This window comes from Saccopteryx bilineata, chromosome 1 (genome assembly GCF_036850765.1).
Source record: "Saccopteryx bilineata isolate mSacBil1 chromosome 1, mSacBil1_pri_phased_curated, whole genome shotgun sequence".
Lineage (NCBI taxonomy): Eukaryota > Metazoa > Chordata > Mammalia > Chiroptera > Emballonuridae > Saccopteryx > Saccopteryx bilineata.
Window position 1 is genome coordinate 223,013,241 of NC_089490.1, and position 26,214 is coordinate 223,039,454.

A 26,214-nucleotide genomic window follows, 5' to 3' on the forward strand; every position below is an offset into this window, starting at 1 on the left:
AAGAAACTTGTTTGATTATGCAAATGAGATGCAAAACCAGCTTTTATTTCATTGGTGAAGATGCACTATAGAAAAGGCTGAAAGTACTGGAGTATCTGCATGTTCCCTGATCCCTAATTTTTGTGGGCAGTTGTAATAATAGAATTACTAATAATACTTAGTTGTTCCTGCTGATAATAGAATCAAGCTTTTATCATTTAGTCAGGGCTGTTGTGTCATCAGTGAGTAGCATAGCATATACCACATATATTTTATGTTAAAACATACAATTTTTACAAAATGCACTCAGTGACATATACTTGGTCACAAACTTACATGTGTGCCCACTCACTGAGCCCTAGGCAATGATGGAAGTTCCAAAAAGGACCATGTCAGCAAGTCCCGGGCAATGGCAGTGTAATTGGAATACACGTTCCCAAGGTGAATAGTTTGAGTGGCATACTTCTTGAATGGAGGCATTCTGATATCTTTATTATAAAGTTCAATGCTTTTTTAAAGTCACTTACGTGTTTTTACAGTTATGTGAATTTTCATACATATTGTAGATGACAAGTAAACAGGATTAGAATCAGATACCCCTGCCTGCATACAAATGATAACTAATTATTGCTCACCAGCTAACAGCATCTGCTGAGGCTGGCATCCTGGGCCCTGGGCGTATGTATAAAGAAATGTATCTGTCAGGTCCCTGTACCACCTGGAGGCATGGACTGTAGCATGATGGCCATGGGCTTTGACTTTGGCACTTCCTAGCTGTATAGCTTTGTTACAGTTTGTAGGGTTTTTTTCTGTTGGTTTTTTTTTGTTTGTTTGTTTCTTGCTTTTAGTTCTTTCTAAACCTCAGTCTTCTCATCTATTAAGTTGGAATAATAATACCTCTAAGGGTTTCTGGGCAAGTAAGGGGATATTTTATTTATTGTATTCAACACTCAAAAGATGTAGCTTCCCTTTCAACTCTTGTCTTAAAAAAAAACAAAAACAAAACTTAAAAGGTCCTCATGAGCATCCCTACTGGCTCACTTTTAAGCTCTGGTCGGCTGAGCAGAGAGCTTGATGCCTGTGTTCGAATCCCAGTTCTGCTACCTCATGGCTGCACAGCTGTCTCAGAGTCTTCAAGCCTCAGCATGCTTACCTGTGAAATGGGCCCCACACTCCCTGGTGGACTCCCTGAGAAGATGGCCTCTGCTGGGGGCTAGGCTGGAAATTGCTGCCGAGGGGGCAGAAAAGGCGACCTTGCTTCTCTACAAGCCCCTCACCCAGGACTCAGGGTGGGAGGTTCTCTGCCCACTGTCTCTGGGATAATTCAGTTCCTGGCTCTAACCAGGCTACCCAGTTATATCAGCAGTCCCGGTGGGAAGAACTGTGTCTCGTCTCAGGCAGAACCCTCAGCTGAGCCCTCCCTTGGACTGAGGATGGAGAATGCAGGGTGTTTGGTAGGTAGAAAGGGGAATAGGGAACAAAAACTCCTGTGAGTCTTCACTGGGCCTCAGTTTCCTTCACTGTGTAAGTTCCTACTAGGACTGGGCCAGTGAGGGTACAGATACCTCCAAAAAAAAAAAAAAAAAAAAAAGAAAAGATCTGCTTCTGCAACAGTGGAATATTTTCTTTACTATTTTTCTGTCTTATATTTCTACAGACTTGGGAAACCATGTATAGCCAACCAACACGTGGTTCAGGGAAATTGACAAGATCAGAAACCTAGCTTTTCACCTGAGACCAAGATGGTACCAACAACAGGGCTGTCCCATCCGCAGAGTGTCCTCCACTCAGCTGTGGGGTGGATGTCCCAGCCACCCCCATATGGCAAGGGGTACTATAGCTGCCCCTCATTCCCGCTTTTTACATCTGGGCCCCTGAAGCCAACATCCTGGCCTTGATCATGCACACGTGTCTACCACGTTTAACTTTCAGTTTGGAAGCATCCCATAACTTTCACCTGTGTCTTTCTGGGTCCTGGCTTGATAGAATATTTTAGAATATTTTTCTAATCCTCCCCCCTACCACTCCCAACTGCTCTGAGTTATAAATGGCCAGATTTCAGTCATCAGGAGAGTAGAATGTATTATTTTTTGCAGCCTGTCTTACTGGGGGCCAGATTCCAAGGAGGCAGCCAGTGTGCTATAGGCCAGGAGAGCCAGGATTTCAAGTGTCAACAATTTTTGCTCATCACACCAAAAGCAGCGTGTTGTGCCGACTCATTAGCATAGAGCCCCACGTGCTTGCTAACAAAGCAGGCTCTGGGTATCTGCTAGTTTCTCTGCTAGTCTGTCTTCCTTGACCAAAAAGAAGAGGAAAAATAGTTCAGCCAAGGGTGCCAACCCTCTCCTGCGGGAAGAAAGCCTCCCAGGGATTCCCTGAGTCAGAGCTTTGAAGTGGTTTTCAAGTATTCTTCCTTAGGAGAAAGGAGACCATCCATCCTTTGTTTCTCTAATCTCATTTCAAATCATTGACAAGCAAATAAATTGTCATGTTGTCTGGTTAAAAATGATCCAGCCCTGAATCATTACGATCGTCCCTTTAATAGTTTGGTTTAGTTAGGGAGCTTAAAAAGAAATCGCTGCCCAGGCATCGGGCCACATGCATGCCCTCCTCTAGGCCTGCCCCTCCAGCCCTCTTTTGTTGGGGGGATGGAGGGAAGGAGAAACGTACGAGCAGATGTGCTGCTAGATCTACAGGCTTCTGCCAACCATATGGCATCTTAAAGAAAGATGGTTGGAGCGTCTGGATTAGCAAAGAGTCGGGATGGGAAGCCATGTGTCGCATTGGTACAGGCAGTTGTTTGAGCTCTCTCTAAATGGCTTCAGGAGATTGAGTAATGGAACAAATGGTCCTGCGCACCCAGGAACAGCGTTGCCACTGCTGGAGAGGCAGTCGGCCCTCGGGCGGGTACTGCTGCCCTTTTTGTACCCCCCCTCCTCAGTATTATGTGTTCTTCCTTGAATGTTCTTCAAACTCTGAAAAATGACTCAGAAGTTTGCAACTTATAATTACACTCATGGGCTCTCCCCACCTCTGTGCCCGCTGCTCGCTTGTTTTTGCTCTCAGATCTGGTAATTAACAATGCTCTATCCATCCAGCTCTGTGTCCTTTCTGTATTCTCTGCAGGGGTCCAGGCTCTGCACACCAACTTCTAGTGGCACCTGACAAAAGCTTTCTCGGGGAGCTTGCCCAGCTGAGGGTGGGGGGATGTGTCCTCCCACCAGAATTTTCAAAAATCCCGGAAAAGGGAAAATCTTGTATTTCTTAGTGAGTCCACTAAGCATTTTATGCAGTCCCAGGTGTTGAGCACGTGACAGATGTGACCCTTTGCTATTTTGAACTTCGTGTGTGGCATTAAAAAAAAAGTATACTCATTTCATAGCAGTGGACTCTTGGACTTTTAGGTCACACATGCCATTAACTCAGCTACGCCCCAGAACACAATGTAAGTGTAAGAACAGAGACTGTGTACTAGCAGCTCACAGTCAAGCGCTCTGACCATCCACGTCTGGAGAGGCAGAGGCAGGAGGAGCCACGGGACCTCCCAGCAAGAGCAGATCTTTCCAGTTTGTTCTGTTAGCCAAGTTCTTTGGACATTTCAGCCACATTTTAGGGCAAACAGATCTTATTTTTGCAGTCATTTCAAGGCTATGGCACATACAGTGTAATATCTTTAGCTGCTAGAAAAGTTAGGTCCGCCTCCTCAACGGACTCTGAGGCTACAGGTGTATCACAAATTGTGGTTAATGGGAAGTGAAACGAGCAGTTGATTCTGTCAAAGAACTGGTCCATTTATCTGACCAAATCATCCAACCAGAGTGAAGGCAGTGGTCAGTGGGAGTCGCTAGTCAGTGTGGGCTTATCTGCAGGCTACCGGGCAGAGCACAGCAGTCACACTTCCTGTAGAGTTTCTGTCACCACCTCCTCCTCACAGGCAGTGAGCCCACCTGTACAGGCCCCAGGACAGGGATCCAGTAAGAAAGGCAGCATCTAAGTTACAGATGAGCGAGCTAGGTGTGGTCAGCTGTAGGAAACAGGAAGCTAGCATGTCTACTACACCGTCCATCAAAGGTACTTTGCGCAAGAAAAATACATTCTAATTTATTTTGCCAGGTAATGGTGTAAAGGCTTTTCCAAAAAGAGAAACAAATGAAAACTAGAGCAAATGTGACCAGGTGGGTAAAAGGGCACTGTGTTTAGAATTCTGATGTCTTCGAGCTGGCCATCATTTTTTATGAACTTGTTGCTGAAGCAAGTGATTTTTAATATCTTAAATGAGGCTGTCTGAGAGTCATTTGAAGGTTGTTACCAACTTCTTTCAAAAATAACTGTTTTCTGCAAAGATAATGTCACCCAGTAATTTCTGTAAATCTCTATTTCATTTTTATGAGTTTTGTATTTGTAGTAAAAAAAATATTCCTGTCTCATATACATAGATTAAAAAAATATATGTATTTTTTTATCTTCCTTCCTTCCTCCCTCCCTCCCTCTCTCCTTTCTTTCTCCCTCTCTTTCTTTCTCCCTTTCTCTCTCTCTTTCTTCCTCTCTCTCTTTCTTTCTTTTCTTTTCAGAGCTGGTTTCCTTCTGAACATGTTGAGTGTTAGGATATTCCTCCTTTGTCGTCTGAATTTAGGATGAGGGGGTATCAAAGCACAATTTTTATTGTTATCCAATCAATTGGAAGAAATTACCACTTTTAATCCCGTTTACTTTCCAACTGTACATGGTCCCACCTTTGTCAGCATTAGAATTTCTTGAAACAACACAATTAAACTGCAACATATTTCCTAACATTCTTAATTAAGACAGTAACTGAAAAAAATGTAGATTAACAGAAGTTACTGTTTTTATCAACATATTTTCTTTCTTTCCCGCCACTATCACATCCCCTCCCCCACCCGTTTTTTCTTTAAATGTCTGATGTCAGTTTCATCCACATGTACATTATGCACATGGCACCAAAGAAACAAAGTAAAAAATTCTCTTTTAATTCTGAGCTGCATGCCCAGCGCCACATGCACTGTCTGTTACATGTCGCCCCTTATGAGTTCATGCTGGGAGCTTCTTTTTAAAGGCAAAGTGTTTCTGAAGGAAAGAGTTCAGGTTGGGCAGATTGTGTTAGAAAAATCTCACTGTCTCCGAGTTGAATTAATATACTGATTATTCTGTGCAGGCTCAAACTGGCAGTGTGTGCAAAAGTTCAAGAGCGTCTGGGAATTGAAAACGGAGGAGAACTCGGGAGAGTGAGCAAAGACAAAGAATTGGAAGTCGGGTTTAGAAGTGAAACTAATGTTAACTTTGTGAGGAGGGAAAGGGAATTCGAGTGTAAACAACCATGTCTGTCTTACAGCCAACCTACTCCCTTCAAATTTTTTTATGGGGTAGGAAGTCCTGTTTTCCAGGGCACATTTGAGGTTTGATCAGAAAAAGCAATTTCGTTATTGGACCAGAATGGGAGAAAATATAAAGAAATGTCATTCTCAGCACCATTTAATTTTCATTTCTTTGAGTTCTTAAGATCTTTGCCAGTTTCAATTAAGTCACATGAGCTTAATCACTAACATAGAAATTAGATGGGGTTGTAATATTTCTTCATCCGCTCCATTAGCCAAGATTTCTTTTTCTGTTTAATTAAAATTTGAGTCCTCCATGCTCATCAACAAACTATTCATATTTTTTTGTTGACAAATAAGAAATGAAAAGGTAAGAAAAGCAAATACAGTCACGCAGCACCTTTCTCATCACAAGAAAACCAAACTTTTTTTCTCATTGCTTCTCGGGGGAAGGAAATTGGGACGTGAGCTCCAAGTTAATGAAACTTTCACCCATCTCCTTCCCTCAACTGCCATCTCGGTTTAATCCTCTCCTTCAGCCAAAGTCCAGAGGCCCTGTGAGCCCCCCGCGGAGCCCCGGAGCTAGATGCTCCGCACCCAGCGCCCATCCCCGTCGCGGCCTCGGCCGCCCCGTCCGAGCCTGCCCTCCAGGTGCGGGCCCCGCTGCGAAACACCCGGCTGGCCCCAGGGCCGAGGCCGGGACCCGCGGGCACCGGGCCGGGCTGGGGCCCCATCGCCGGGCGCTCGGAACTGGCACGCGGGAGAGGGGCGCCTCGGGCCCCTGCGCGCTCGGAGGTGGCCGCGGAGCCGGTGCTGATGCGCAAGGCGCATGTGAAGCTCTGCGGCTCTCCAGCCTGCAGAGGCCCAGCTGGAGGTGGAGAACGCGCCGGGAGGTGATTTTTTGTTTGTTTGTTTTTGTTTTTGCACAGCAGTTTCTAACTCCGTAAACGGAATTTCACTAAAACTCTTAAGATGAAGCCTTTTTTTTTTTTTTTTTTTTGGCAGTATTTGGGCGGGGTGGGGGGGAGTAGCGTGGCAGAGAGAACCCAACTACCTGCTAGTTGGCAGTTCTTTTCGAAAGCGGTAAGTGATCTCCAGAATGACGAGTATGCGTGGTCCTCCTCTGCCTGTGGGTCAGGGGCTTAAGGGGTGGCAGGCAATTTAAAGGGGTGGGGAGAGAGGGAGGGGCTGTGAGCAGGCCAAGGCTGTCCCCAGCCCTCCTCCACCGGCCTCCAGCACACACCCTAGCCGGCTGTGTCCCGCAGCCTCCCACCCCTTGTGCTAATTGGCTGCGGGCAGTTGTGTCAGCCCTAGCCCCACATCACAGCCACCAAAGGGCTGCGTGTAGAGGTTAAAGACTGCGTGGGCCATGTAGTCTTTCTGGGGCAGTTTCCACCAATCTGGGCAGGGGGTGTTCCTAGTCTACAGGGCAGGGAGACTATCAGGAGTGGGGCCATGACTGGGAACTGAGGCCTGTGCTGCGAGGTCGTCGTCGTCGTCGTCCCCCTCCCCCCCCAGCACAGCCCTGGGCCCTCTGCTGGCTCCCACCCCCACTGTGCTGCCTGCTGTCACCCAGAGCAGCCCTGGAAGGCCTCGCCTCTGTTTCTTCTCTGCCCCTCATATTCAGGAAATCATTTAGAAAAGATGTACATTTTGCTCTATTAGGAACACTGACCCCTCTTGCCTGTTGAGAAAGCACCCCAGAGGCCATCCTGTGACAATGCTTCCGGCCTGAGCTGAGCCGCTTCTCCCCTCCCTCTCACAGGCTGCGCATCCTGTGCGGAAACGTAGATGGTTTCTGCTTGGAGCACCTGAGAGCTGATGGATGACAGAGAGATGAGGCTAGACTTTCTTATTCCAGAGCGATCTTGGTATTTGTACTCTTTGTCGCCTTCCTCAAGGCCACGGTCGGTTCCTGGGCTACAAGAGGCATTTGTTGACTTGTGCTACTTTGAAAAACAGAGTATGTATGGAGTATTAAGCCTAGACTGGTTCTCTTGCCACTTCTTCAAATTCAAAATTTTGCAGTCCAAACATTAAACAATTGATATAGCTGGTTCCGTCTGCCCCGTGATAGTATGCAACAGGGCAGGATCCGGCTCTCTTGCTGTTGGAAGAGCCCACTAGAAACCAAATGAGCCCTCCAGCCGGCTTAATCACTCTGATCTGCCATGAGCTTCTAGCTGGAAGAGTTATGCCATCATATTATCCCAACACTCATCACCCTGTGGAGGACCCCTTTTTACTAAATGATTTATTACTCTTAGCAGAATTCCTTTGGCTGCACATTTTATTTCTGAGTCACTCTGTTCAGCTCAATTGGTCGCCTTCAGTTACCGTGGCAACCAGCAGATGGGGTTCTTTGACAAGGGTCAGCAGGGAGGCTGCATGGGTATAGAGGGAAAAGGAGCTAAATAAAAAGCCAGCAGCACTGACAGTTTGGTAGTGGATGGCCAGGAGTAGTTATCAAATTACTTACATTAAAACCTAATTAAGATGGGCGCCGTAAGTGCATAGTAACGGTTGAACTTGGTTACTGATTCTGCCATGGGCTCACTGGTCCCCATTCGCACCTCTGTGACCTTTTGGCTACCCCGAGATGGTCAAACGTGAAGGGACTACAGGGGAATCTCACTACGGGTATGGATCCTGACATCCTCCGGAACCACTGTGCAGAGGGCCCTCAGTAGAACAGAACATGCCTGCAGACCCCACAGCATGTTGCACAAACCCGAGAAAGAGCCCCTGGGCATGACCTTCATGCGCTCTATAGCTCTGCATCTTCTTTGAAATAGCTTTCATCAAAATAAAATGAATCTTTTAATAGTTCCAGATTAGAGAGGACTTAAATAGACATGATAGCAACATGCAAAAGATCTTTCCTGGAAGGGAGAAATGGGACATTGTTGGGTCAACTGAAAATTGGAATTCAGTAGGTTTGATAAAGGTGTCATGTCAATGTCAAAGTTACTGTAGTCAACTATACGCTATGGTTATATGACAGTATCTTTATCACTAGGAAATAAACACAGATATCTGGGAAAAAGGATAATAGTGTGTGCAACTTACTGTCGAATGGTTCAAAAAAGAAGTATATCTGCATGCATATATAAACATCGGTATGTAGAGAGAGAAAGAATGAATCATAAATCACACAGGGACAAAATGATCATAGGTAAATTTGGATAAAGAGTATGTGGGTATTTTTTGAACTATTCTTTCAACTTTTTATAAGTATGAAAATATTTCCAAATGCACAGTTTTTAAAAAGAGGTGCTTAAGTTTCAGTTTAGTTGGTATGCTATGAGGGGCAGTGTGGCTTTTTCTGCTAGTGCTTCCAAAGGGCCTTGAGCCAGCTGTGGCTTAGATACTACTCTGCAAAGATTGTGATTTCCAACAATTTTCATTTCTCAGTCCTGTTTTTCTTTGTATGGGGGGGGGGGGCTCACCCAACTGCTTTTGCTTTAAAAGAGCTACTTAAAGGTAACTGAGACTTAAGGCAGCTGGGCTCCTAGGTTCTTCAGAGTCATAAGATTCTTGTGTCAGCTCCTGTCCCTGCTGTTCCATGATGCGGAGGGCCTTTATTCATGCTCAGCGCTCCCAGGGTCTCAGCCTGGGCCAGGTTGCTCTGGCCCTTTAAGATTTCAAGGTAGCGATGCAGCAGATTGCCCAGGTGAGCTAAGGGGAAGCTCTGCCTCCTTTCCCTGGAAGCTCTGTTTTAAGCAGCTGGTCTATGAGAGAGCCAGTGTGACACTGTCGGAGGCTTTGGGGCCTTGCCTCTGTGCCCCATGCCTTTCCCCAAGCTTGCCGTGTGGCTGGGACCCAGCCAGCAGCTGGTCTCCCACGCTGGTCTTTGCAGCTTCCAGCCTCTGTGTCTGCATCCTTCATACCAGGTCAGTGTGGTTTCCAGACCCAGGAGTCCTCCAACTGGTCAGTGACAATGTGAGAACAGAAGTGGAGAGTGTTCAGAACTTTTTATAGCCAGGTACAAATTGCATTTGTATTGGACTTCACAAAACTCCGTCAGCAACAGAGTGGAAGTTTAAAAAGAATGAAAAACAGAAGCAAAACTGGTTCTTGTCACTGAGCTAGGTGAGTAAGGGATTTTCCTCCTTTTTCCCACAACCCTGGGGCCTCAGAAAATGATTCTATGTCCGCTATTTCCCAGGAAGTTGGCAAGTGTCTTACCTGTTCTCAAGGTCCTTGCCTAAAATGCTTATGTATTTATTTATTTATTTTTAGTATGGAATGGAAGTCATGCCTTTTTAAAAAGGACTGTGAAATGCTGCATAAAGCACTGGACTTGGAGTCAAGAGGCAGGAGTTCCATGCCTAGACTTACTACAGAAGGTCTGTGTGACCTTGGACAAGTCACTCATACGCTCTGGGCCTCAGGTTCACTATAATGGACTGGAATGAATGACCTCTGAGCTGCTGCTCAGCTCTACCATGACTTTGTCCTTTTTTTTTTTTTTTAATTACGTGAGAGGCAGGGAGGCAGGCACACAGACTCCCGCATGTGCCCCAACAGGGATCCACCCGCCAAGCCCTCTACAGGGCGATGCTCTGCCCATCTGGGGCCACGGCTCCGTTGCTCAGCACCCGAGCTATTTTAGCACCTGAAGCAAAGCCATGGAGCCATCCTTAGCACCTGGGGCCAACTTGCTCGAACCATTCAAGCCATGACTACAGGAGGGGAAGAGAGAGAGAGAAAGAGTGAGATGGAGAAGGGGGAGGCGGAGGGGTGGAGAAGAAGATGGTCGCTTCTTCTGTGTGCCCTGACCAGGAATCAAACCCAGGACTTCCACACACTAGGCAGAAGCTCTACCACTGAGCCAATTGGCCAAGGTGACCTTATCCTTTTGAAGTGAAAAGCAGGGGTCTTTCCCCCAATCCCTGCCCCAATTCAGCCCCTGCTGTGCTTCCCCAGGCAGCCAAAGTGGATTCGAATTTGAGAACATGAAAAATTCAAGGGGCAATACAGGAATGTAAACATTCTTGACTGGAAGTGTAAATTCTCCCAAGAATTGTACGATTCTTAGAGTGAAGGACTCTATTGAAACCATTGAATAGAGTGGATTTGGGCAAAGGAATTGAATCACCAAAGGAATTGAATTGGTAAAGCAGCTGTTGAAACTGCCTTAATTTTCCAAGTGAGGTTAACTGGCTGCAGTGGGTTCCAGATTCCTGAGCACGTGGCTTCTTCATGCAGATTCTGTGTGACCACAAGATGTAATTATGTAAAATGTAGCAACCATTCTTTACACTTGGAACCAAGTCTACAACTTTAATACAGCTTATTTGCTAAAATTAATTATCTAGAGCAGTAGTTAGAGTCATGGAGTTTTCAAACTTCAGCTTGGACAACATAGCTGTGTTGTGATGACGAGAGAGCTGTCAGTATTTGAAGACGGGACCATAGTGAATTTCTGTAAAGTCACAGTATTGTAGAAGTTTGCAGCCGAAAGAGAACTTAATCATCTTCTAGCCTAGAGGCTGAAAACCTGTTCTCTAAAGGGTCAAATAAGAAATATGTTAGACTTTGTGGCCATATGGTCTCTGTTGCAGCCACTCAAATCTGCTATTAAAGTGCAAAAGCCGTCATAGACCATTCTGAATGAGCAAGCATAGCTGTATTTCAGTGAGTTTATTTAGGTCTATGGAAAGTTGAATTTCACCGAATATTCATGTCACAAAATACTCTTCTTTTCATGTATGTCCATCATTTAAAAACATAAAATGCATCCTTAACGCACAGATGCTACAAAACAGGTAGTAGGACCAGGCTGGGTGTGGTCTGTGATGTGAAGTTGCTGACCCCAGTTCTCATGTGAGGAAGATGAGATTTAAAACGATCACCTGATTTGCTGCTGACCTTCTCATGACTGACATCAGAACTTCAAAGCAGGCTTGGAGAGTTTTCATTTAAGCAGTTGGCTACTTTGATGACCAAAATTGGAGCTACACAAAATAATTCTCCAGAAGACCTCATTTTGTATGTGTGGTTAATATCATGAATGATAGCTTACCGGTGGTTTGTAAACTTTGAGGATTCATCAGAATCACCCAAGGGACTCATTCAAGGGTCCCACCCCAGAATCCCAGCTTCAGGAGTCTGGGGGTCTCCTTTTCTCAGTTTTAGAAATGGAGAAGCTGAGGTTGAGATAGAGCAAGCCTCTTGCCTAGTAAAATCTGTAGTTTGTGGTGGGAGTGTGAAGCTAGCTAGCTTCTTGTTTCCAAGCTCAGCACTCATTCATCTATTCCAGGAGTCCTATAATTAAGAGGCAACTTTCAATAGCCTACTTAAACTTAACTTACATGTTATGCTCTTTCGAAAAGAAAGTTATTACATATTAAACCGTACTTGTACTATAGATGAAATTACAGGTCTCATATTTGGTATAAATATTGTGCATTGGTAAGTGGTTCGTTCATTCGAACACATTTATCCAGCATGGTCGAAATGTCAGGCACCTTGCTAAGAGCTGGGGGTGGGGTGCTGGACAAGGTCCCATTCCTGTTCCTAAGAAATTCATAGTTCAGTGGGAGAGGCAGACAGCAATGCCCGCAGTAAGTGTGGATGGCAGTGCATGTGAATGGGGAGATACAACGAGCTGGGGAGGTTCAGATGGTAGGGGACTCATCTACAGAGCCGTTGGCTGAGTGATATGAATAGGAAGGGAGGAGGAAAAGATGACTGGGGACAGGTGACCAGAGAGGTCCCACTCATGAGAGGGACATAGAGGGGGGAGTGTGCCATGGTGGCTTGGTTACCTCTACCTCTTCCTGGTGAGTTTGAGAAAATGACCAACTTCTCTGAGCCTTGCTTTTCTCATGCAAGAAATGACGTAGATGAGAATCACGCAGATGACGCCTGCTGTGCAGTATTGTTAGGAGGGTTCAATTAGTTCATGTATGTAAAATGCTCAGTAAATGTTAGCACATTCTACTGTAATAGTGGAGAACTGAGTGCATATTTTACAGCCAAAACATTTGCACCTTTGAAATCCATGTTGGTTGAGAAATGTTCTTCATTTTCAAAAGGAGGTTTCCTCCCCCAGGGAAACTGTGACCTGAGCACTTTGAGAACATATCGAAGAAGGAAAAGAAAAAACTCTTTACTGTAGCCAGAGTGAGCAAAGGAAGGGGCTCTGGTCTGAAAACATTTCAGGACAAAAGACTTTTTAACACCACCTCCACCAAAAAAAAAAAAAGAAAGAAAAAAAAACTTGCAGTTGTCTGAAGGTCTGGAGGAAGCTCCCAGGTGAAATTCTTGATTGCAAAACTAAAACCTCTAATCAAAAACATATATGAATGAAGACATTGGCCACCACTGAGTGAGCCAGGGTTCTGTCTAGAGACATGTATAGGAAGTGCCCCTGTGGCACTGGCACCAGGTCCTTGCAAGTTCACTTGAAGATTATATCTCATAACATCCTTAAACACTGCATATATTTTGTTCGTATCACATACAACATAAAAAATTTTAAATAAATGTATGCACTTGCTTTCACAGTATTCATAGCAAATGAGTGTCTGCAGCACAGGACCAGAGCTGGCCGCTTGCTCCGCTTCTGCTTTGCATAAGATTTTCCCAGCCCACTCGGCTCTGTAACGTTGTTTTGTATTTCACCACCTGTTTTATCTAATCTTGAAGTCTTGCATATTTAAAAAAAAGTGTTGGTTCTGATCATGCCTGTGGGGTGTGGTGAAGAGGATTGCTGTTGGACCAATAGAGATGTGCCTGGGCCCAGCACACATGCCAGTGCCTTTAATTGTGTCTGCACTTAGGGCTTTAGGAAAGCACTGTATTTCCATGGAAACCACAGCCCCTGACTGTCTATAATTTCTGGGGAGCCTTTGGTTAATGCTGTGCCCTGGAATGGGTGCAGCTGCTCTTGTCCTGCAGGAGTCCTGAGTCCTGCCCACTTGTGTACCGCAGTTCCTTCCGGAAATGCACCTGTGATGAGGATGGTGACCCCAGCCTAGGGTGCAGAGTGGCCCAAATGTGTTCTTCCTCAGGGACTGGCTGGCCCCATCGAGACTTGTGAGGGCAAGGGAGCACCCAGTGCTTCATAGGAAGGGATAGCCTTTGACCCCGACAGGCTTGCCCTGCCCACAGGTCCCCTGGGCACTGTGACAGCACTGAGCACATCCTGGGGAGGAAGGAGGCTCTCTGGGAAAAGACAGAATGCATGCCTGTTACAGAGATGAGAGACAGGTCTGGAGAAAGAAGAGTCCTAGGCTAAGGATTGCGCTCTAAACTCTGATGATCTCATCTCTTTCCTGCTGGGTGGAGCCTGTGCGAGGTTTGCAGGCTGTCGGGCCCCTTGCATGAGAGGTCCCTATCCAAACAGAAGCTGTAGCAGGCCTGGAAGTGGCAGCCCACTCTGTCCTTTAATTACCTCATGGCCTCTAGAGGAAATGGCATAACACAAGGGACTCAAATAGACCAAGAAATGGCAACCTCCCAGAACAACAATTATGCTGAGACCTGAACACTGAGAATAAGTTTCCAGTCCTGTGAGGGACAAGGAGAGTCTGTTCCAGGCAGAGGGAACAGGCAGTGCGAAGGACTTAGGTGGGAGGAACATTTGGGGGACTGGGGAGTAGGGGTCACGGGCATTGGTCTGGGACTTGCTGGGGTCCAAGAAAGGGCTGTCCCTGCCCCTGGCCAGCACCGTCATCCTTCACCGCGGCTCATTCCTCAGGAGACAGTTGTGCCCCTACCTGGGTGAATGCAGAGGCCTGGAGCAGGAGCACCTTCAGGTTCCCCTTCCTGTCCCTTGCTGGGGTCTCAGTGAAGAAGGGTCCCAGTCTCTGCTCAGGGCACCTTCCTGTCTTGGAAAGCCTGCACCTGTGGCCTTGAAGGTTTCTCTTGTCCCCTTCAGAGCTTCCTGCTGGTGACTCAAGTCTCTCTTGCCCTCTGCACCTGCTCTTGCTACCTTACCTCCAGCCAAGCCCCTCTCTAGAGTAGCATCCCTGTTGTCCCCTGTAATTGAGCTTCTGGCACACCTACTGAATGGGCAGGCAGACCTGGCCAGGTGCGTCCCCATTGCGCACTGCCACCAGGCAGCATTTCATACAAAGTGCCCCTTCCTCCTCTGAGCACTTCCTCTTCCTTAAGCTCCAGGTCTCTCCTCCTACCTCCCAGCCATCCATCTCTCTTACCTCCCAGCCGTCCATCTCCTTGTCTTGCTGGCTCCCTGTCCTCTGCCAGCCTTTAAATGTGGCTGTTCTCCAAGGCCCCATCCTAGCCTTGTTCCCTCTCATGGCACCAGAGGTTCTTAGCCAGTGAGTTGAGGGACCGGGGGTTCTGCTTGGATATCTGCATTCTCAACATACTGGAAAACCTGTGCCAGGCTCTCCTGGGTGCATCTTGCTCCATGTTCCTGGCCTCACCTCTCAGCAGGTTTGGCCTGCACAGCTGAACCCTTCCTAGGGTCCCCACAGTGTCAACTGCTGGGTGGGTGGGCGGCTGTCTCCCAGGTACCTCACTCTGACTCCAGAATTCTGCCCAGACTGGTCCCTCCTCCCACCCGCCATTTGTTGGTAAATGGAACCATCATTGCCTAAAAGACAATGTCTGTATTTGTTAGTTTGCTGCAGAGCTCTAGTGGACCCAGTGTCACCTCCCTCTGAGCAGTCTGCTGCCGCCGGCTGAGCCACCTTTCACAGCTCGGAATCTCCAGACACCATCAGCTTTGCTGCCTCCCTGTGAGTGGCCCTGCCCCCAGGCCCCATTCATCTTTTCACATCCCAGTTTGCCAGCCTAGTGACCTTGAACGAGTCATTCATCCTGTCTATGCCTATGTGTCCTCATCCTTAGAGTGGGGATAATTATTGTTTTTGCCTCATGGGATTGTCATAAGCACTAAAATGTTAATAAATGATAAACTCTTAGCACAGTGCCTAACACATAGTAAGCACTCAGTAGGTGATGATGGTGATGATGGTGATGACAATGGTAATGATGATGATGGTGATGGTGATGATGATGATGGTGAGGATGATGGTGATAATGGTAATGATGGTGATGATGATGGTGATTATGATGGTGATAGTGATGATGGTGATGGTGATGATGGTGAGGATGATGGTGATGATGGTGATGATGGTGATGATGATGGTGATGATGGTGAGGATGATGGTGATGATGGTGAGGATGGTGAGGATGATGGTGATGATGATGGTGATGATGGTGAGGATGATGGTGAGGATGATGGTGATGATGGTGAGGATGATGGTGATGATGATGGTGATGATGGTGAGGATGATGGTGATGATGGTGAGGATGATGGTGATGATGGTGAGGATGATGGTGAGGATGATGGTGATTATCATGGTGATAGTGATGATGGTGAGGATGATGGTGATGATGGTGATGATGGTGAGGATGATGGTGATGATGATGGTGATGATGGTGAGGATGATGGTGATGATGGTGAGGATGATGGTGATGATGGTGATGATGGTGAGGATGATGGTGATGATGATGGTGAGGATGGTGAGGATGATGGTGATGATGGTGAGGATGATGGTGATGATGGTGGTGATGGTGGTGATGATGGTGATGATGATGGTGATGATGGTGAGGATGATGGTGATGATGGTGATTATTATGGTGATAGTGATGATGGTGAGGATGATGGTGATGATGGTGATGATGGTGATGATGATGGTGATGATGATGGTGATGATACTCTATTTTCTAAGGCACAAACCTCTGGGTCCTCACACTTGCCCTATAGACCATTGGCTTTTCTGCCTTCACATTTTCTTATTTTAGTGCTGTGACCAGCATATCTAGTTGATCTCTCCTTAATTGGCTGGGAACCACTTGCGGGCAAGGACCATTTGTAATTCTAGATATACTCCTAGGACCCACCTCAGTACTTGACCCATGGGAGGTGTTTACCAAGAGTTGGTTGGCTTGCTAACTTAACTCAATGAATTAACCAACCATTATCAATGGTTAAGGCACTGGGCACCATGAGATTTTCCTCCTGTTTCTACCATTTCTTGTGAGACTTTGTGCAAGTTAATTGAATCCCTCAGCTTCAGTTTTCTCACCTATAACATTAGAGGATTGTGGTGAGCTTTTAATAACTAATCATTGTGGAGGAATAAGACCCAGATCAGGAAGTGTTTGCTGTTGTCAATGGTGGTCATTGCAGCTGTGGTCTGCTGCGCCTGTAAACTTAGGACAACAACAGTGAGAGCAGTAACCACCATAGAAAATCAAAGAGCCTGTGTTAGCAAGACACCCCACGGACATCACTTCTCACTGATAGTAATGAAACACCCACGAACAGAGTGTAGCCAGGTTTGTGCAGTGTTTGGGGAAGGCTGTTAAAAAAAAACTTTTTAATTAAAAAAATCTGTTTTACAAATACATATTCAAAACAGGCTTGAGGGTGCTGCCATTGAAATCCATTTTTCCTTAGCAAAGTCCCCTTGGTCTACAGTCTGCGTTTTTGGGTTTTTCTTTTAACAAACGTGGGTTTGAGTTTGTTATTATTATTATTTTTCCTTTCCTAAGATTCTCATTTACTTCACTGCTCCAAACAGAGCAACAGAACACAGAGGCCCTAAAGAAAAGAGGGAGAATGTTTTTTAAAGAGAGAAAAACTCTCTTGAGTGGGACTGCCCGGTATGTTCAAGTTGGCTCAGTTGAGTCAGAATGAATCCATCTTTCACCCTTCAGCTATGAAGCCAGTGGGGGCGTCTGCCTCCCGGAGGGAAAGCAAGACTCTCTCAAGTGGACAGCTGGCTTCCTGCTGGGACACCAAGCTGGCACCAGGGACTTGGTTTAGCCCATCTGTGAGGGGCCTGGGTGCCCCAGGGAATGGCTGCAGGGATCCAAGGCCCACAGTTTGCAAAATACCACCAACCGAGCCCCATCTCGGTTCCGGTTCCGAGGGCTCCACAGAAGGAGGGTCTTGTCTGGAATTGGCCCCAGTCTGGCGGCAAGCCACCGTGCCCACAGCCAACTTTGTGCTGCATGCAGGTTCTGGCTGAGCCATCACCCTGGATCCAGCAGCCATCTCTTCAGGAGCACCAAACCCATACTAAACTCACCAGTACTCAGGACCCTATCCGAGCACAGGGCGGGGCCGGGTGGAGATGGCCAGCCTCAGCGCCATCTGGCCTTCAAACTTTCGTGGTATCCTCTAGTTATAGCTTGTTCCAGTTCCACATGTTTCCAGCAAGCACGAAGCTGGTGGTAGCTCTGAGCTTGTGGCTCTCTCAACATCCACGACTAGATGGAGAGGGAAAGCCACCTAAGGGTTAAGAGAGCTCAAGTACTAATGATGACGCTTGTCACCTGTCTGCTTCCCAAGGAAACGGGCTGTTCTCATCCCTGCATCTGTCAGTGGGCCAGTCTGGGCAGCATGCTCCTGCCTTTTGCCCACCCCCAGTACCCCCAGTCCACTGGCCCAGCCTCTCTGCTGCCTGGGATGTCCTCTCCTAGCTGCACCCTGCTCAGAACACAGTGCATAAAAACTTCTGTTTGGTCTGATGCCAGTTGGGTGGTTTTATGACTGTGCTATCAGGAAAAATTGTCCCCAGTGTGGTGGGGGACAGGGGCAGATTGGGCTTCCCAAAGCTGCAGGGCCATGGCATCACTGGAGGAAACATTTCTTCCTCCAGGAGCAGAGGAAGGGCAATGGAGAAGGAGACATAACTGTAATTGCTACAGTATGGAAGCAGGAGAGCAGCCTTGGATAGAGGATCCTTGCGGTGTGGTCCTGCCCCAGCCTGATCCCGGGAGGCTGGGCAGGGCCCGACAGCAGCCTAGGCTTGGGGGTGAGGGATTACCTGACCCTGGTCCTGAACAGCCACAGACATGGGAAGGAAGAGCTGAGCTGTGCCCTTGATCCTTATTCTCCTCCTCCAGAACCGGTGGGTGGGGCATGGGTTTGTAAGCGTGGTCCTCCTCGGCCTTGACCTAGGAGCCGGAGGGCAGTGAGGGCATGCACTGTGCTGGCTGGACACCACTAAGGAGCTGTACTCCTCAGGAGGATGTGGGAGGGGCGGCTGACTAAAGTGCCACCATGCTGTGAGGTTTCTTAGAAAGCAGGATTATCTGTCTCCAGATACCATGTCATTTTTAGTAAATCAGCCTGCCCACCCCTAAGGCCCAGATCTCTGTCCTGGTGTTAGGTAGGACGAGCATCACAAGGTCTTGGCTAAGCTTACTAAATGCTATTCATGCTACGTGTTGAAATGAAGCACAATGTTTTGCAGACCAGCTGTAAACAGGATGAACTTGACAGGAACCCAATCCAATGAGTATCGAGGACTGAAAGCAACACACAACTGACCAAATAGCATGTGTAAGCAATGGCTAAGCCTCCCTTCTGGATACGAGCTTTGGATAGGAATCCCTGCTTCTTTGCTTGATGCCAGTATATAAACCTACCTTGTGATAAGCACGACTTGTTTTGGCTAGAGCACCTCAAGAGTCTGTGGTCACAGATAAATGTTCAGTTGTGCATGCAGGGAAGTTTGAACCGAGGGCAACCTGAGGCCAGTGTCTGCAGAGCAGGACTTGAGGTTTGTGGTTCAGTGTTGGACATGGAGCCTGGAGTTTGAAATGCATCCTAACCTTTAAAAATCCTTTTTTGTGAAAATACAAGTTAGTTTCACTGTTGGTGCCTTTGGTTGATGAGGACTGTAAGGAAGGGCGTGTGACTCAGCTAACTTCTTTCCAGAACAGTTCTGGCTACTTTTTCAACTCTGAATTTAATCCAGAGCCCACCTGGCCATGCCTGGTGTGCCACCGCCTGTATAGGAAGCTGTCTGTGGACAGAGAAGCACAACAGTGTGAGTGAACTAGCGAGTCTGGAGAGAACCCATCAGCAGAATGACAAATTTAGGATCTTTAAAGACATCTGGTCAGTGGGGCCAGACCTCATGAGCGACTGAGTGATGAATAATGGAAAGCCCTTAGTCCAGTGCTTCCGTCCTCCTCGCCCACTTCCCCAGCCCGGCTGGCGTCCGCTCTGCACATTCCCAGCTGGACAACAGAGGCATAGGCCCCTCGTCTTTGACCTCTGTGAGTTATAGCTTTCAGTTTTTCTACCTATCTAGCTTCTCCGTGTGTTTGCTGCTGATGAAGCTTGTTGATTTCCTTCCTTCCACACTTGGTCCAACTGTATTCAACCTACCAAATGTGCTCCAAGTGCCCTGCTGGCCTAAGCCTCACACCTCAGGGTCACTTATGGTCAAGGTCACTGGCAGGCACTCCCTCAGGTACACAAGCAATGGGACACTAATGGGCCGAACCCAGCTGTTGTCCCCGGCACCCGGAAGCCCATGGCCCCCAGTTCTCAGGATGCACCTCTAACTGCACGGTGATTCCTCTCCAGGCTGAAGCAGCTGGGCAGGCACAGCCAGGCCACAGCCCAACAGACGGTGCAGCTGCTCGGCAGGCAGAGCCAGCTCCTGCTGGAGGGGCAGGCCCTGTCGGAGGAAGTGGAGTGTCTGAGAGCCCAGGTACGTGCCTGCGGCGCTGCGCGGGAGGCTTCAGGTGGGCTCAGCCCCCGGAGGGCACGCTGGGGTCTGCACGTGGGTTTAGTTGCTGTTTTCACAAATGCATTTTAACAGGTGAAAATTCCCAGTGATCTAACTGCTCAGCTAACAAGCCAGAAAGCAGATCCTGTGTTGGGCACAGTGGGGGACACAGGGAAAAGTGGGACCCGGGTCTGGCCTGTTTAGGGAACTAACGTGTGCAGGAGCAGAGCCCAAGAGCGAAGAGGCCACCCCACGTGCTGAGCTGTCCCAGGCGCGTCTCTGCCAGGGCTGCAGCCAGCAGGGGGCGGGGACTGCAGTGGACAGGAGGCTTCTGGGAGTCTGCCTTGAACTGTCCTTGGAGACATGTGCAGCTTGAACTGGTTGAGGAAGTGGGCACTCCCAGTTAAGCAAGTCACTGTGAATGGCATGCATAAATCTTGTCCTAAATTACCTGACTGATAATTGAGCTACAATTATTTGGGGGGGGGGGCGTTATAAAAACCATTTCATAAGGCCATTTTTAAACAAAACCAAAGTTTACTAAAGAATAAAAGATGCAGAAAAGTAACTTGCTTCATATGTCCCAAAAAGAAAAAATAAAGGGGACAAGCCATCATGCTGGACAATAGAGCTGGTTTTGAGTGCTTGCAGGGGGCCTGGTTGTGACACATGTAACAAGCAGCAACTCCCCTTTCCCTGCAAGATTGACCCTTGTTGCCATTTTACAGATAGGGAAACTGAGGCTCAGATGAGCATGTCCAGCTAGCAAGTAAGGACATGGAGGCAGAGCCCAGGTCTGACTCCAGAGCCCAGGCTTTCCCTGTTAGTTTAGGTCTGGGGCCACCCACAGGGGGAGAGACAGAGAGTCCAGGTGATCTGGGACCACAGAGTGAAACCTTTTTTGCTAAATTGCTTCTCTTCTGGTCTGAGAGGCCGAGCTTTTCCCCATCCAGCAGTTTATTAGGATAATGAGGTGGTCCACGGGCTGGCCGTGGCCTCAGCCTTTAATTCGATTGCACCCAGGTGCTCTGCGAGTCACTCATGCGTGCTCAGAATGATTTATGGGAAAATGCATCTGGAAATGAAAAGGATGAGAAATTGTCTCTCATTGTCCTTTCAAATGAGCATGTGCCGAATAGATATCCGGGAGCCGCTAGCCTCTGAGCGATTTTTCCTGCTCAGCCCACCAACTCCCTCTGCAAAGTACTCATTTGTTCCACAAACAGTAAGTGAAAACTCCACCCCCACCTCAAAACCCATGCCAGTCACTGAACTAAGGTCTGGGGATGAGGACGCACCTGTACTGTCCCCCAGTGCCTCTGAGACAAATCAAGGAATATGGATCCGGGGCCACTGCTCACACACTCCACAGCAGCATCTCTGGGATCAGGGCCCAGGAATCTGCATTTTCACAAGCTGGTTGGGTCATTCTGGAGGACACTGAGGTCTGAAAACCTGTACAGTGTTTGCAGGCAGAAAGAACCAGGATAATTTCAAACTGGGTCATGGTGGTAAGGCCCTGAACAAGTCACATCTCTTCTCAGTCTCTGTTGTCCCGTCTGCACAGTGGGTGTCAAACCAGCCCAACTCAAGGAGGTACTGGAAGTGTGGACCAGCTGTACGTAGTAGGGCTTTCCTTGTCCTCTCTCCCCACCCCGCACCTGAGAAGTTCCCCAGAGAAGCAGAGGGAGGGCAGAGCCTGTGGCCCCGGCAGCGAGGGCACGACGCTCGCTCCCTACCCCCTGTTCTCAGACATGCTTAGTCCCCTCTTCCTGCCAGAGCTGACCTTGGGCACATCCTGCGGGAGGCCCTGGCCAGTGACCGGGCTCTGGTCTGGTAGGGTAGAGGGACTATGACTCAGCATGACTGAGTTTTTTGGCCTCTCAGAGTCAGGAGCTACTTAAGAAGCGGATGTGGGAGCACTTCTCCATAGCAGCTCCCTCTGGGTCCTGGACCAGATCATTGCCACGTGGGATTTGCCTTTTAACACCCCATCTGCCTACCTGCGCCCACTCAGATCCCACCATGGACATCGCTGCTTAGAAACCTCTTCCAAATAAAATATTTAAAGAAAAACACCCCAAACCTCAAAAAACCTTCAGTAAAATGAGCAGGTCTTTCTTCCTTTGCCTAAAGCAACATTAATGATTTGACCATCCTGTACTCTCGTGCTGGCCAATCTGGCTTGTCTTTAAAGGAGTCTTTTAGATCTACATGTTTCATTCGGAGTTATTTAAATACGAGCATGACAAAAGAAGTCTGGTGGAGGAACTTTTGGCTTTTAGTAGCAAACACTGAAAGAAGAGGCAGGGGCCAGTGTGACAAGCTCTCTGCTAAATATCTAAACCCAAGACCTGCTCTTTCCAGCCCAGGAAGAGCCATACCGACTTCGGCCATGGGGTAAACTTGAATTGTTAGCCTAGCTTCCAGCAAGCCCTTAAAGTCGGTGAGGCCCCTGATTGCCCGGGTGTTTTGGCAGACATGGCCTCCCAAGTGTTCTGGAGTGGTCATCACACCCTGTTTTCCTGGAGAGTTTTGTGTCCCATCTCTATTTTAGGGATGCTTTAACTAAGGGCTTCCATTTTTTTAGACTGAGTGAATTAAGCACAATCACTTAATTTTGCACGTCAAACTCTAAAAAGCTGTCCACCTAATACCCAAAAGAGAGGGGATATTTTCTGGCCTGAGCTGAGTCACATCCCCCGAATTGTTCCCTTGTCCCAGTCCAGTGCCCTGAAGCAGATGACAGGGCTCCAGGCTAGTCTGTTTAAAAGGTTTTATTATTCTAAATTGTTCCTGCTAAATTCTGAATTGTGCACAACATGTCTAGCAGAGGGAGCTGGTCATAGTCCTAATGGTGCCACTATGACAGTTTTGGCTGCAAGAATTGCTATCCTGCCCTTGAACACTGCTATGGAGAGTAGGCCAGTCTGGTCAGAGTGGGCCGGTCCCAGACCTGGCCCAGTGGCGTGGCTCAGGGTGCTGAACACTAACCTCAAGGCTTCCTTATTGATTTGTTCTTACTTTCATCCTGACTAAAAACAATGGCTTTCTTACTTTCCTGCCTCACTCAGGGTGGGAGCGATTTCTAGAAAATGGCTTTGAAAATGTTATGAGATGCTCTCCCTATGGAGAAACAGGGCCATGACTACACTAACCCAGCCGGACTCCAAACACCATCCTCTGTCCATGTCTTCAGTTCAGTGAGGGCTTGCTGAGCTGGGTGAGCAGGCCCCAGTGGGAGAGGACCCGGTGTCAGAATGAGGAACCTGGGTCCCAGGGGAGTTTTGGAGAGGCCTGACAGCTGGGAGCCAGGTCAGGGGTCTGTGACCCAGCGCCTGGGGGCTTTAACATCTGGCCAGGAAGGGTGGTGGCAGCTGGTGCAGAAATTAGAGTCTTTCACAGGGAGAACGGCATCTGTGAGATGGGAGAGAATGGAAGTTGTCTGTCCATTTATTTTGTTTATGTATTTATCTGGTTACAAATATGGTTTCAGCTGATCTATGTTTTCTAATAGCAGTCATCCCGACAGGCTGCGTGGTTCCATCCTGAGAGTGTTCAGTCTGGGGAGGGTGTCTCTTTAGTCCCTTCAGATGAATCTCCCTTAGAGTTTAGAAAACAGCATCTGAAACTGACTTGCCCGTGATTAATCAGTTGGCCCTACAACTTCTGAGCATTCTTGGCAGTAAATTTAATCTCTAATTTGATTTAAACTTGTGCACTGATCCAGCAGCCATATGTGATTATATTCAAAATCATGGACATGATCTCGTTACACCAAAGGACTCGTGGAAAAGAGCTGAAAACCAGGACAAGAAACAAAAGCCCAGATGATGATGAAGGGAAACAGACCCATTTGCGACCTGAAACTAAGAGGATGCGGGGGGGGGGGGGGGGGGGGGGGGGCTTCAGAAACATGAACTCAAGGGAGGCCCCTGTGAGGTGGAGGCCAGCTGGGAAGAGGTACCTACAGAAGGACTTGTGTGCGTCTCTGAGCTGAGAGAGGCTTCCACAGGGGCTGCAGGGTCCCTCCATGAGCCTTGGGGACTTCACCCAACGGCTGGAGGAGCTTCCGTGAAGGTAGCTACCTGTAAGACAGATGGTGCTCGAATAGAACAGCAAATACACTGAATAAAATAAATTTAAAAGCCTCCTCCTGAACCGAGATTTTTTTGGAAAGAATTCTAAATAGATGAAAACAAACAATTTGATTTTCAACCAAATTGTTGTTTTTTTGTTTTTACCCTGATTTTCACCCGAATTGTCAGTCTTAAAAATAAACACTGATACATTCCCAGAAAATATTTTTCAAATAAAAACTGACTGTTAAAGTTTGCCCTGATTCTTTCAAAACTGTGTACAAGACACTGTCAACCAATGTGACTTACATATTTTTTTAAATACACTTGAACATATGCAGCTCAAATGTCATTAACTCCCTGCTGCCTGTGAGTTTGCAGAGATGACATAAGACCCCAGTGCTGATTCCGAACATAAGGGTCTTAGGACCTCAGAGAACTTCCCCGAGCAACTCAAATAGCATAGTTTAACTTTTTGTCTTTTTTAAACTAAATGCCCTGTATCTAATTATTATTGAAAAGCACATACGGCTTCAGTTAAGCCAGACTTGCTCTCTTGTTAACAGTTCACTTTGTCCAAGAGTGAATAATCTCCTAATAAGACTCATGAAAGAAAAATAAATGGAATTTTGTGGCACTTCAGAGACATTCACTTCACTTATTGCTCCCCGAGTCAGGCACTGCATTTTGCAATATAAATTTACAATCAAGATTTTAAAGGGAGCAAAATATTTTAATCCAATTAGACAAGTGAACAAAACACTGAATATTACATGCAGTGCAGATAGCGGTTCTTGCCTTTAAAAGACTGTAATTCCGTCACATTACAACCCCAAATGTCAATGTTGTCTTTATTTTTAACGCTTTCCAACACAAGGCAGCCAGAGGCGCCACTCTCTGCTGTTGGTGACACTGTCTGTCCTTTGGGAATTCTTAAACTCTGTTTACCATGGAAACATGGTTCATGAAAAACAGAGACACCTGCCCATGTGCAGAGGACATGCTTGTAACTTCTGGGAATGCAGAGAGCTGGAGATTGCAAACCCTGGACCCCGCGAGTTGCAGTGGGAACCCTGCGAGCTCTGGGGAGAGGAGAGATGGCGAAGCAGATGCCAGGCCCTGGGGCATGCATGTCCTCTAAGCGACCCCTCCCTCCAGGATATGGGTCCCCTTCCCTGCAGCCCCCACATCTCAGCCCCAAATCCAGTCCCAAGATGCTGTTTTCCCAGAAAGCCCAGGAATCCAGTTGCTGCCTTTTTTCCAAGAGAGGCTCCCTGCCTCCACCTTGTCGTGTTTCTGGCTTCCACAGTTCTTGTCCCTCTTTGGAGCCCAGAGGCAGCACAGCCAGGGCCCTTCATTGTCACAGCCCAGCTGGCATCTAGGAGGGAAGAATGAGGAGCTGGGGCCACCACGACCTTGCTGTGAACTGCCCCGCTCTGCAGCTGCTAACAGCCAGATCCTAAGGAAGGCTGTGCCGAGTCGGAGCATCGGAGGGGCCCGGCCAGAGTTTTGGTCACTTGTGTGTGTGTGGGGGCGGGGGGTATGGGAGGCGGGGCAGGACTCCACTGAGCTGGAGGTGCGGCCCTGTGCCCTGTGCCCTGTGCCGGGGGGGGGGGGGGGGGGGGGGGAGTACCACCACGTTGTCACAGGTCAGCTCTCAAAGCAGAAGCCACCATCTCACAAAGCTCTGCAGAGCACTGGTACGGGCACCTCCCCTGAACAAATCAGTGACACTCCAGCCCCCTTGGCATCTTCAGTCCAGGTTGGCTCTTCAATCTGTCTTTGCCTTAATCCCACAAACGCATTCTCAGTTGCTCGGGGACTTCCACTGCACTGGGCAGAATAGCACGCAAGAGCCCAGACTTTGCAACCTGACTGCCCCGGTTCAAATCTCTGCTCTGCACCATTTCAGGTAAATTTTTAGCTTCCATATCACTTCCTTTCTGGCTTAAAACAACAACTGAACCAGCTTCCCTTTAAAAGGGAACTGCCCATGTTACCCAGAGCCCATCAGGGATGTCGGGAAGCCTGCAGCCTTGGCACTGAGATCACTGTGGGCATGAGAGAGCTGTGCAGATAAATCATTTAGCATCTTTTTTTTGTACAGACAGGAAACTAAGGCCCAGAAAGGTGAAGTGAACGGAACTCAGAAGTCAATGGGCAGGAAACAGGTTTCTAGAGAGACTGGTATCCATTCCCTGGGCCTAGGCTGGATTGGGGGGGGGGGGTTGGGTGTCCTGAATGGAAAGGAGGCTTTTCTGTCCCTGGGCAGTGCCTCCTAGCTGTGCCCCCAGTGGGCGTGTG

At 47.8% G+C, this 26,214-nt stretch overlaps 2 protein-coding genes across 11 annotated transcripts in view; one reads left to right on the forward strand and one right to left on the reverse strand.

Moving 5' to 3' along the window:
• SDCCAG8 (SHH signaling and ciliogenesis regulator SDCCAG8) overlaps window positions 1–26,214 on the forward strand; it is a 246,613-nt gene that overhangs the window by 208,552 nt on the left and 11,847 nt on the right. For 4 of the 7 annotated variants that reach the window (XM_066236694.1, XM_066236710.1, XM_066236729.1 and 1 more), the window contains one exon: window positions 19,687–19,847. The exons of 1 other annotated variant lie outside the window; for it this stretch is intronic. In XM_066236694.1, coding sequence (XP_066092791.1) covers window positions 19,687–19,847 — 161 coding nt within the window. Of the gene's footprint in view, window positions 1–19,686; window positions 19,848–26,214 lie in introns of those variants that run through there. 2 more of the 7 variants (XR_010726186.1, XM_066236702.1) reach the window with 2 other exon arrangements.
• AKT3 (AKT serine/threonine kinase 3) overlaps window positions 1–26,214 on the reverse strand; it is a 363,939-nt gene that overhangs the window by 77,751 nt on the left and 259,974 nt on the right. Inside the window, exons 14-15 of one of the 4 annotated variants that reach the window (XM_066236763.1) lie at window positions 23,803–23,919; window positions 22,380–23,248 (exon numbers count right to left, since the gene is read on the reverse strand). The exons of 2 other annotated variants lie outside the window; for them this stretch is intronic. In XM_066236763.1, the coding sequence (XP_066092860.1) occupies window positions 23,148–23,248; window positions 23,803–23,919 (218 nt within the window). In that variant the 3' untranslated portion in view covers window positions 22,380–23,147. One more of the 4 variants, XM_066236780.1, reaches the window with a different exon arrangement.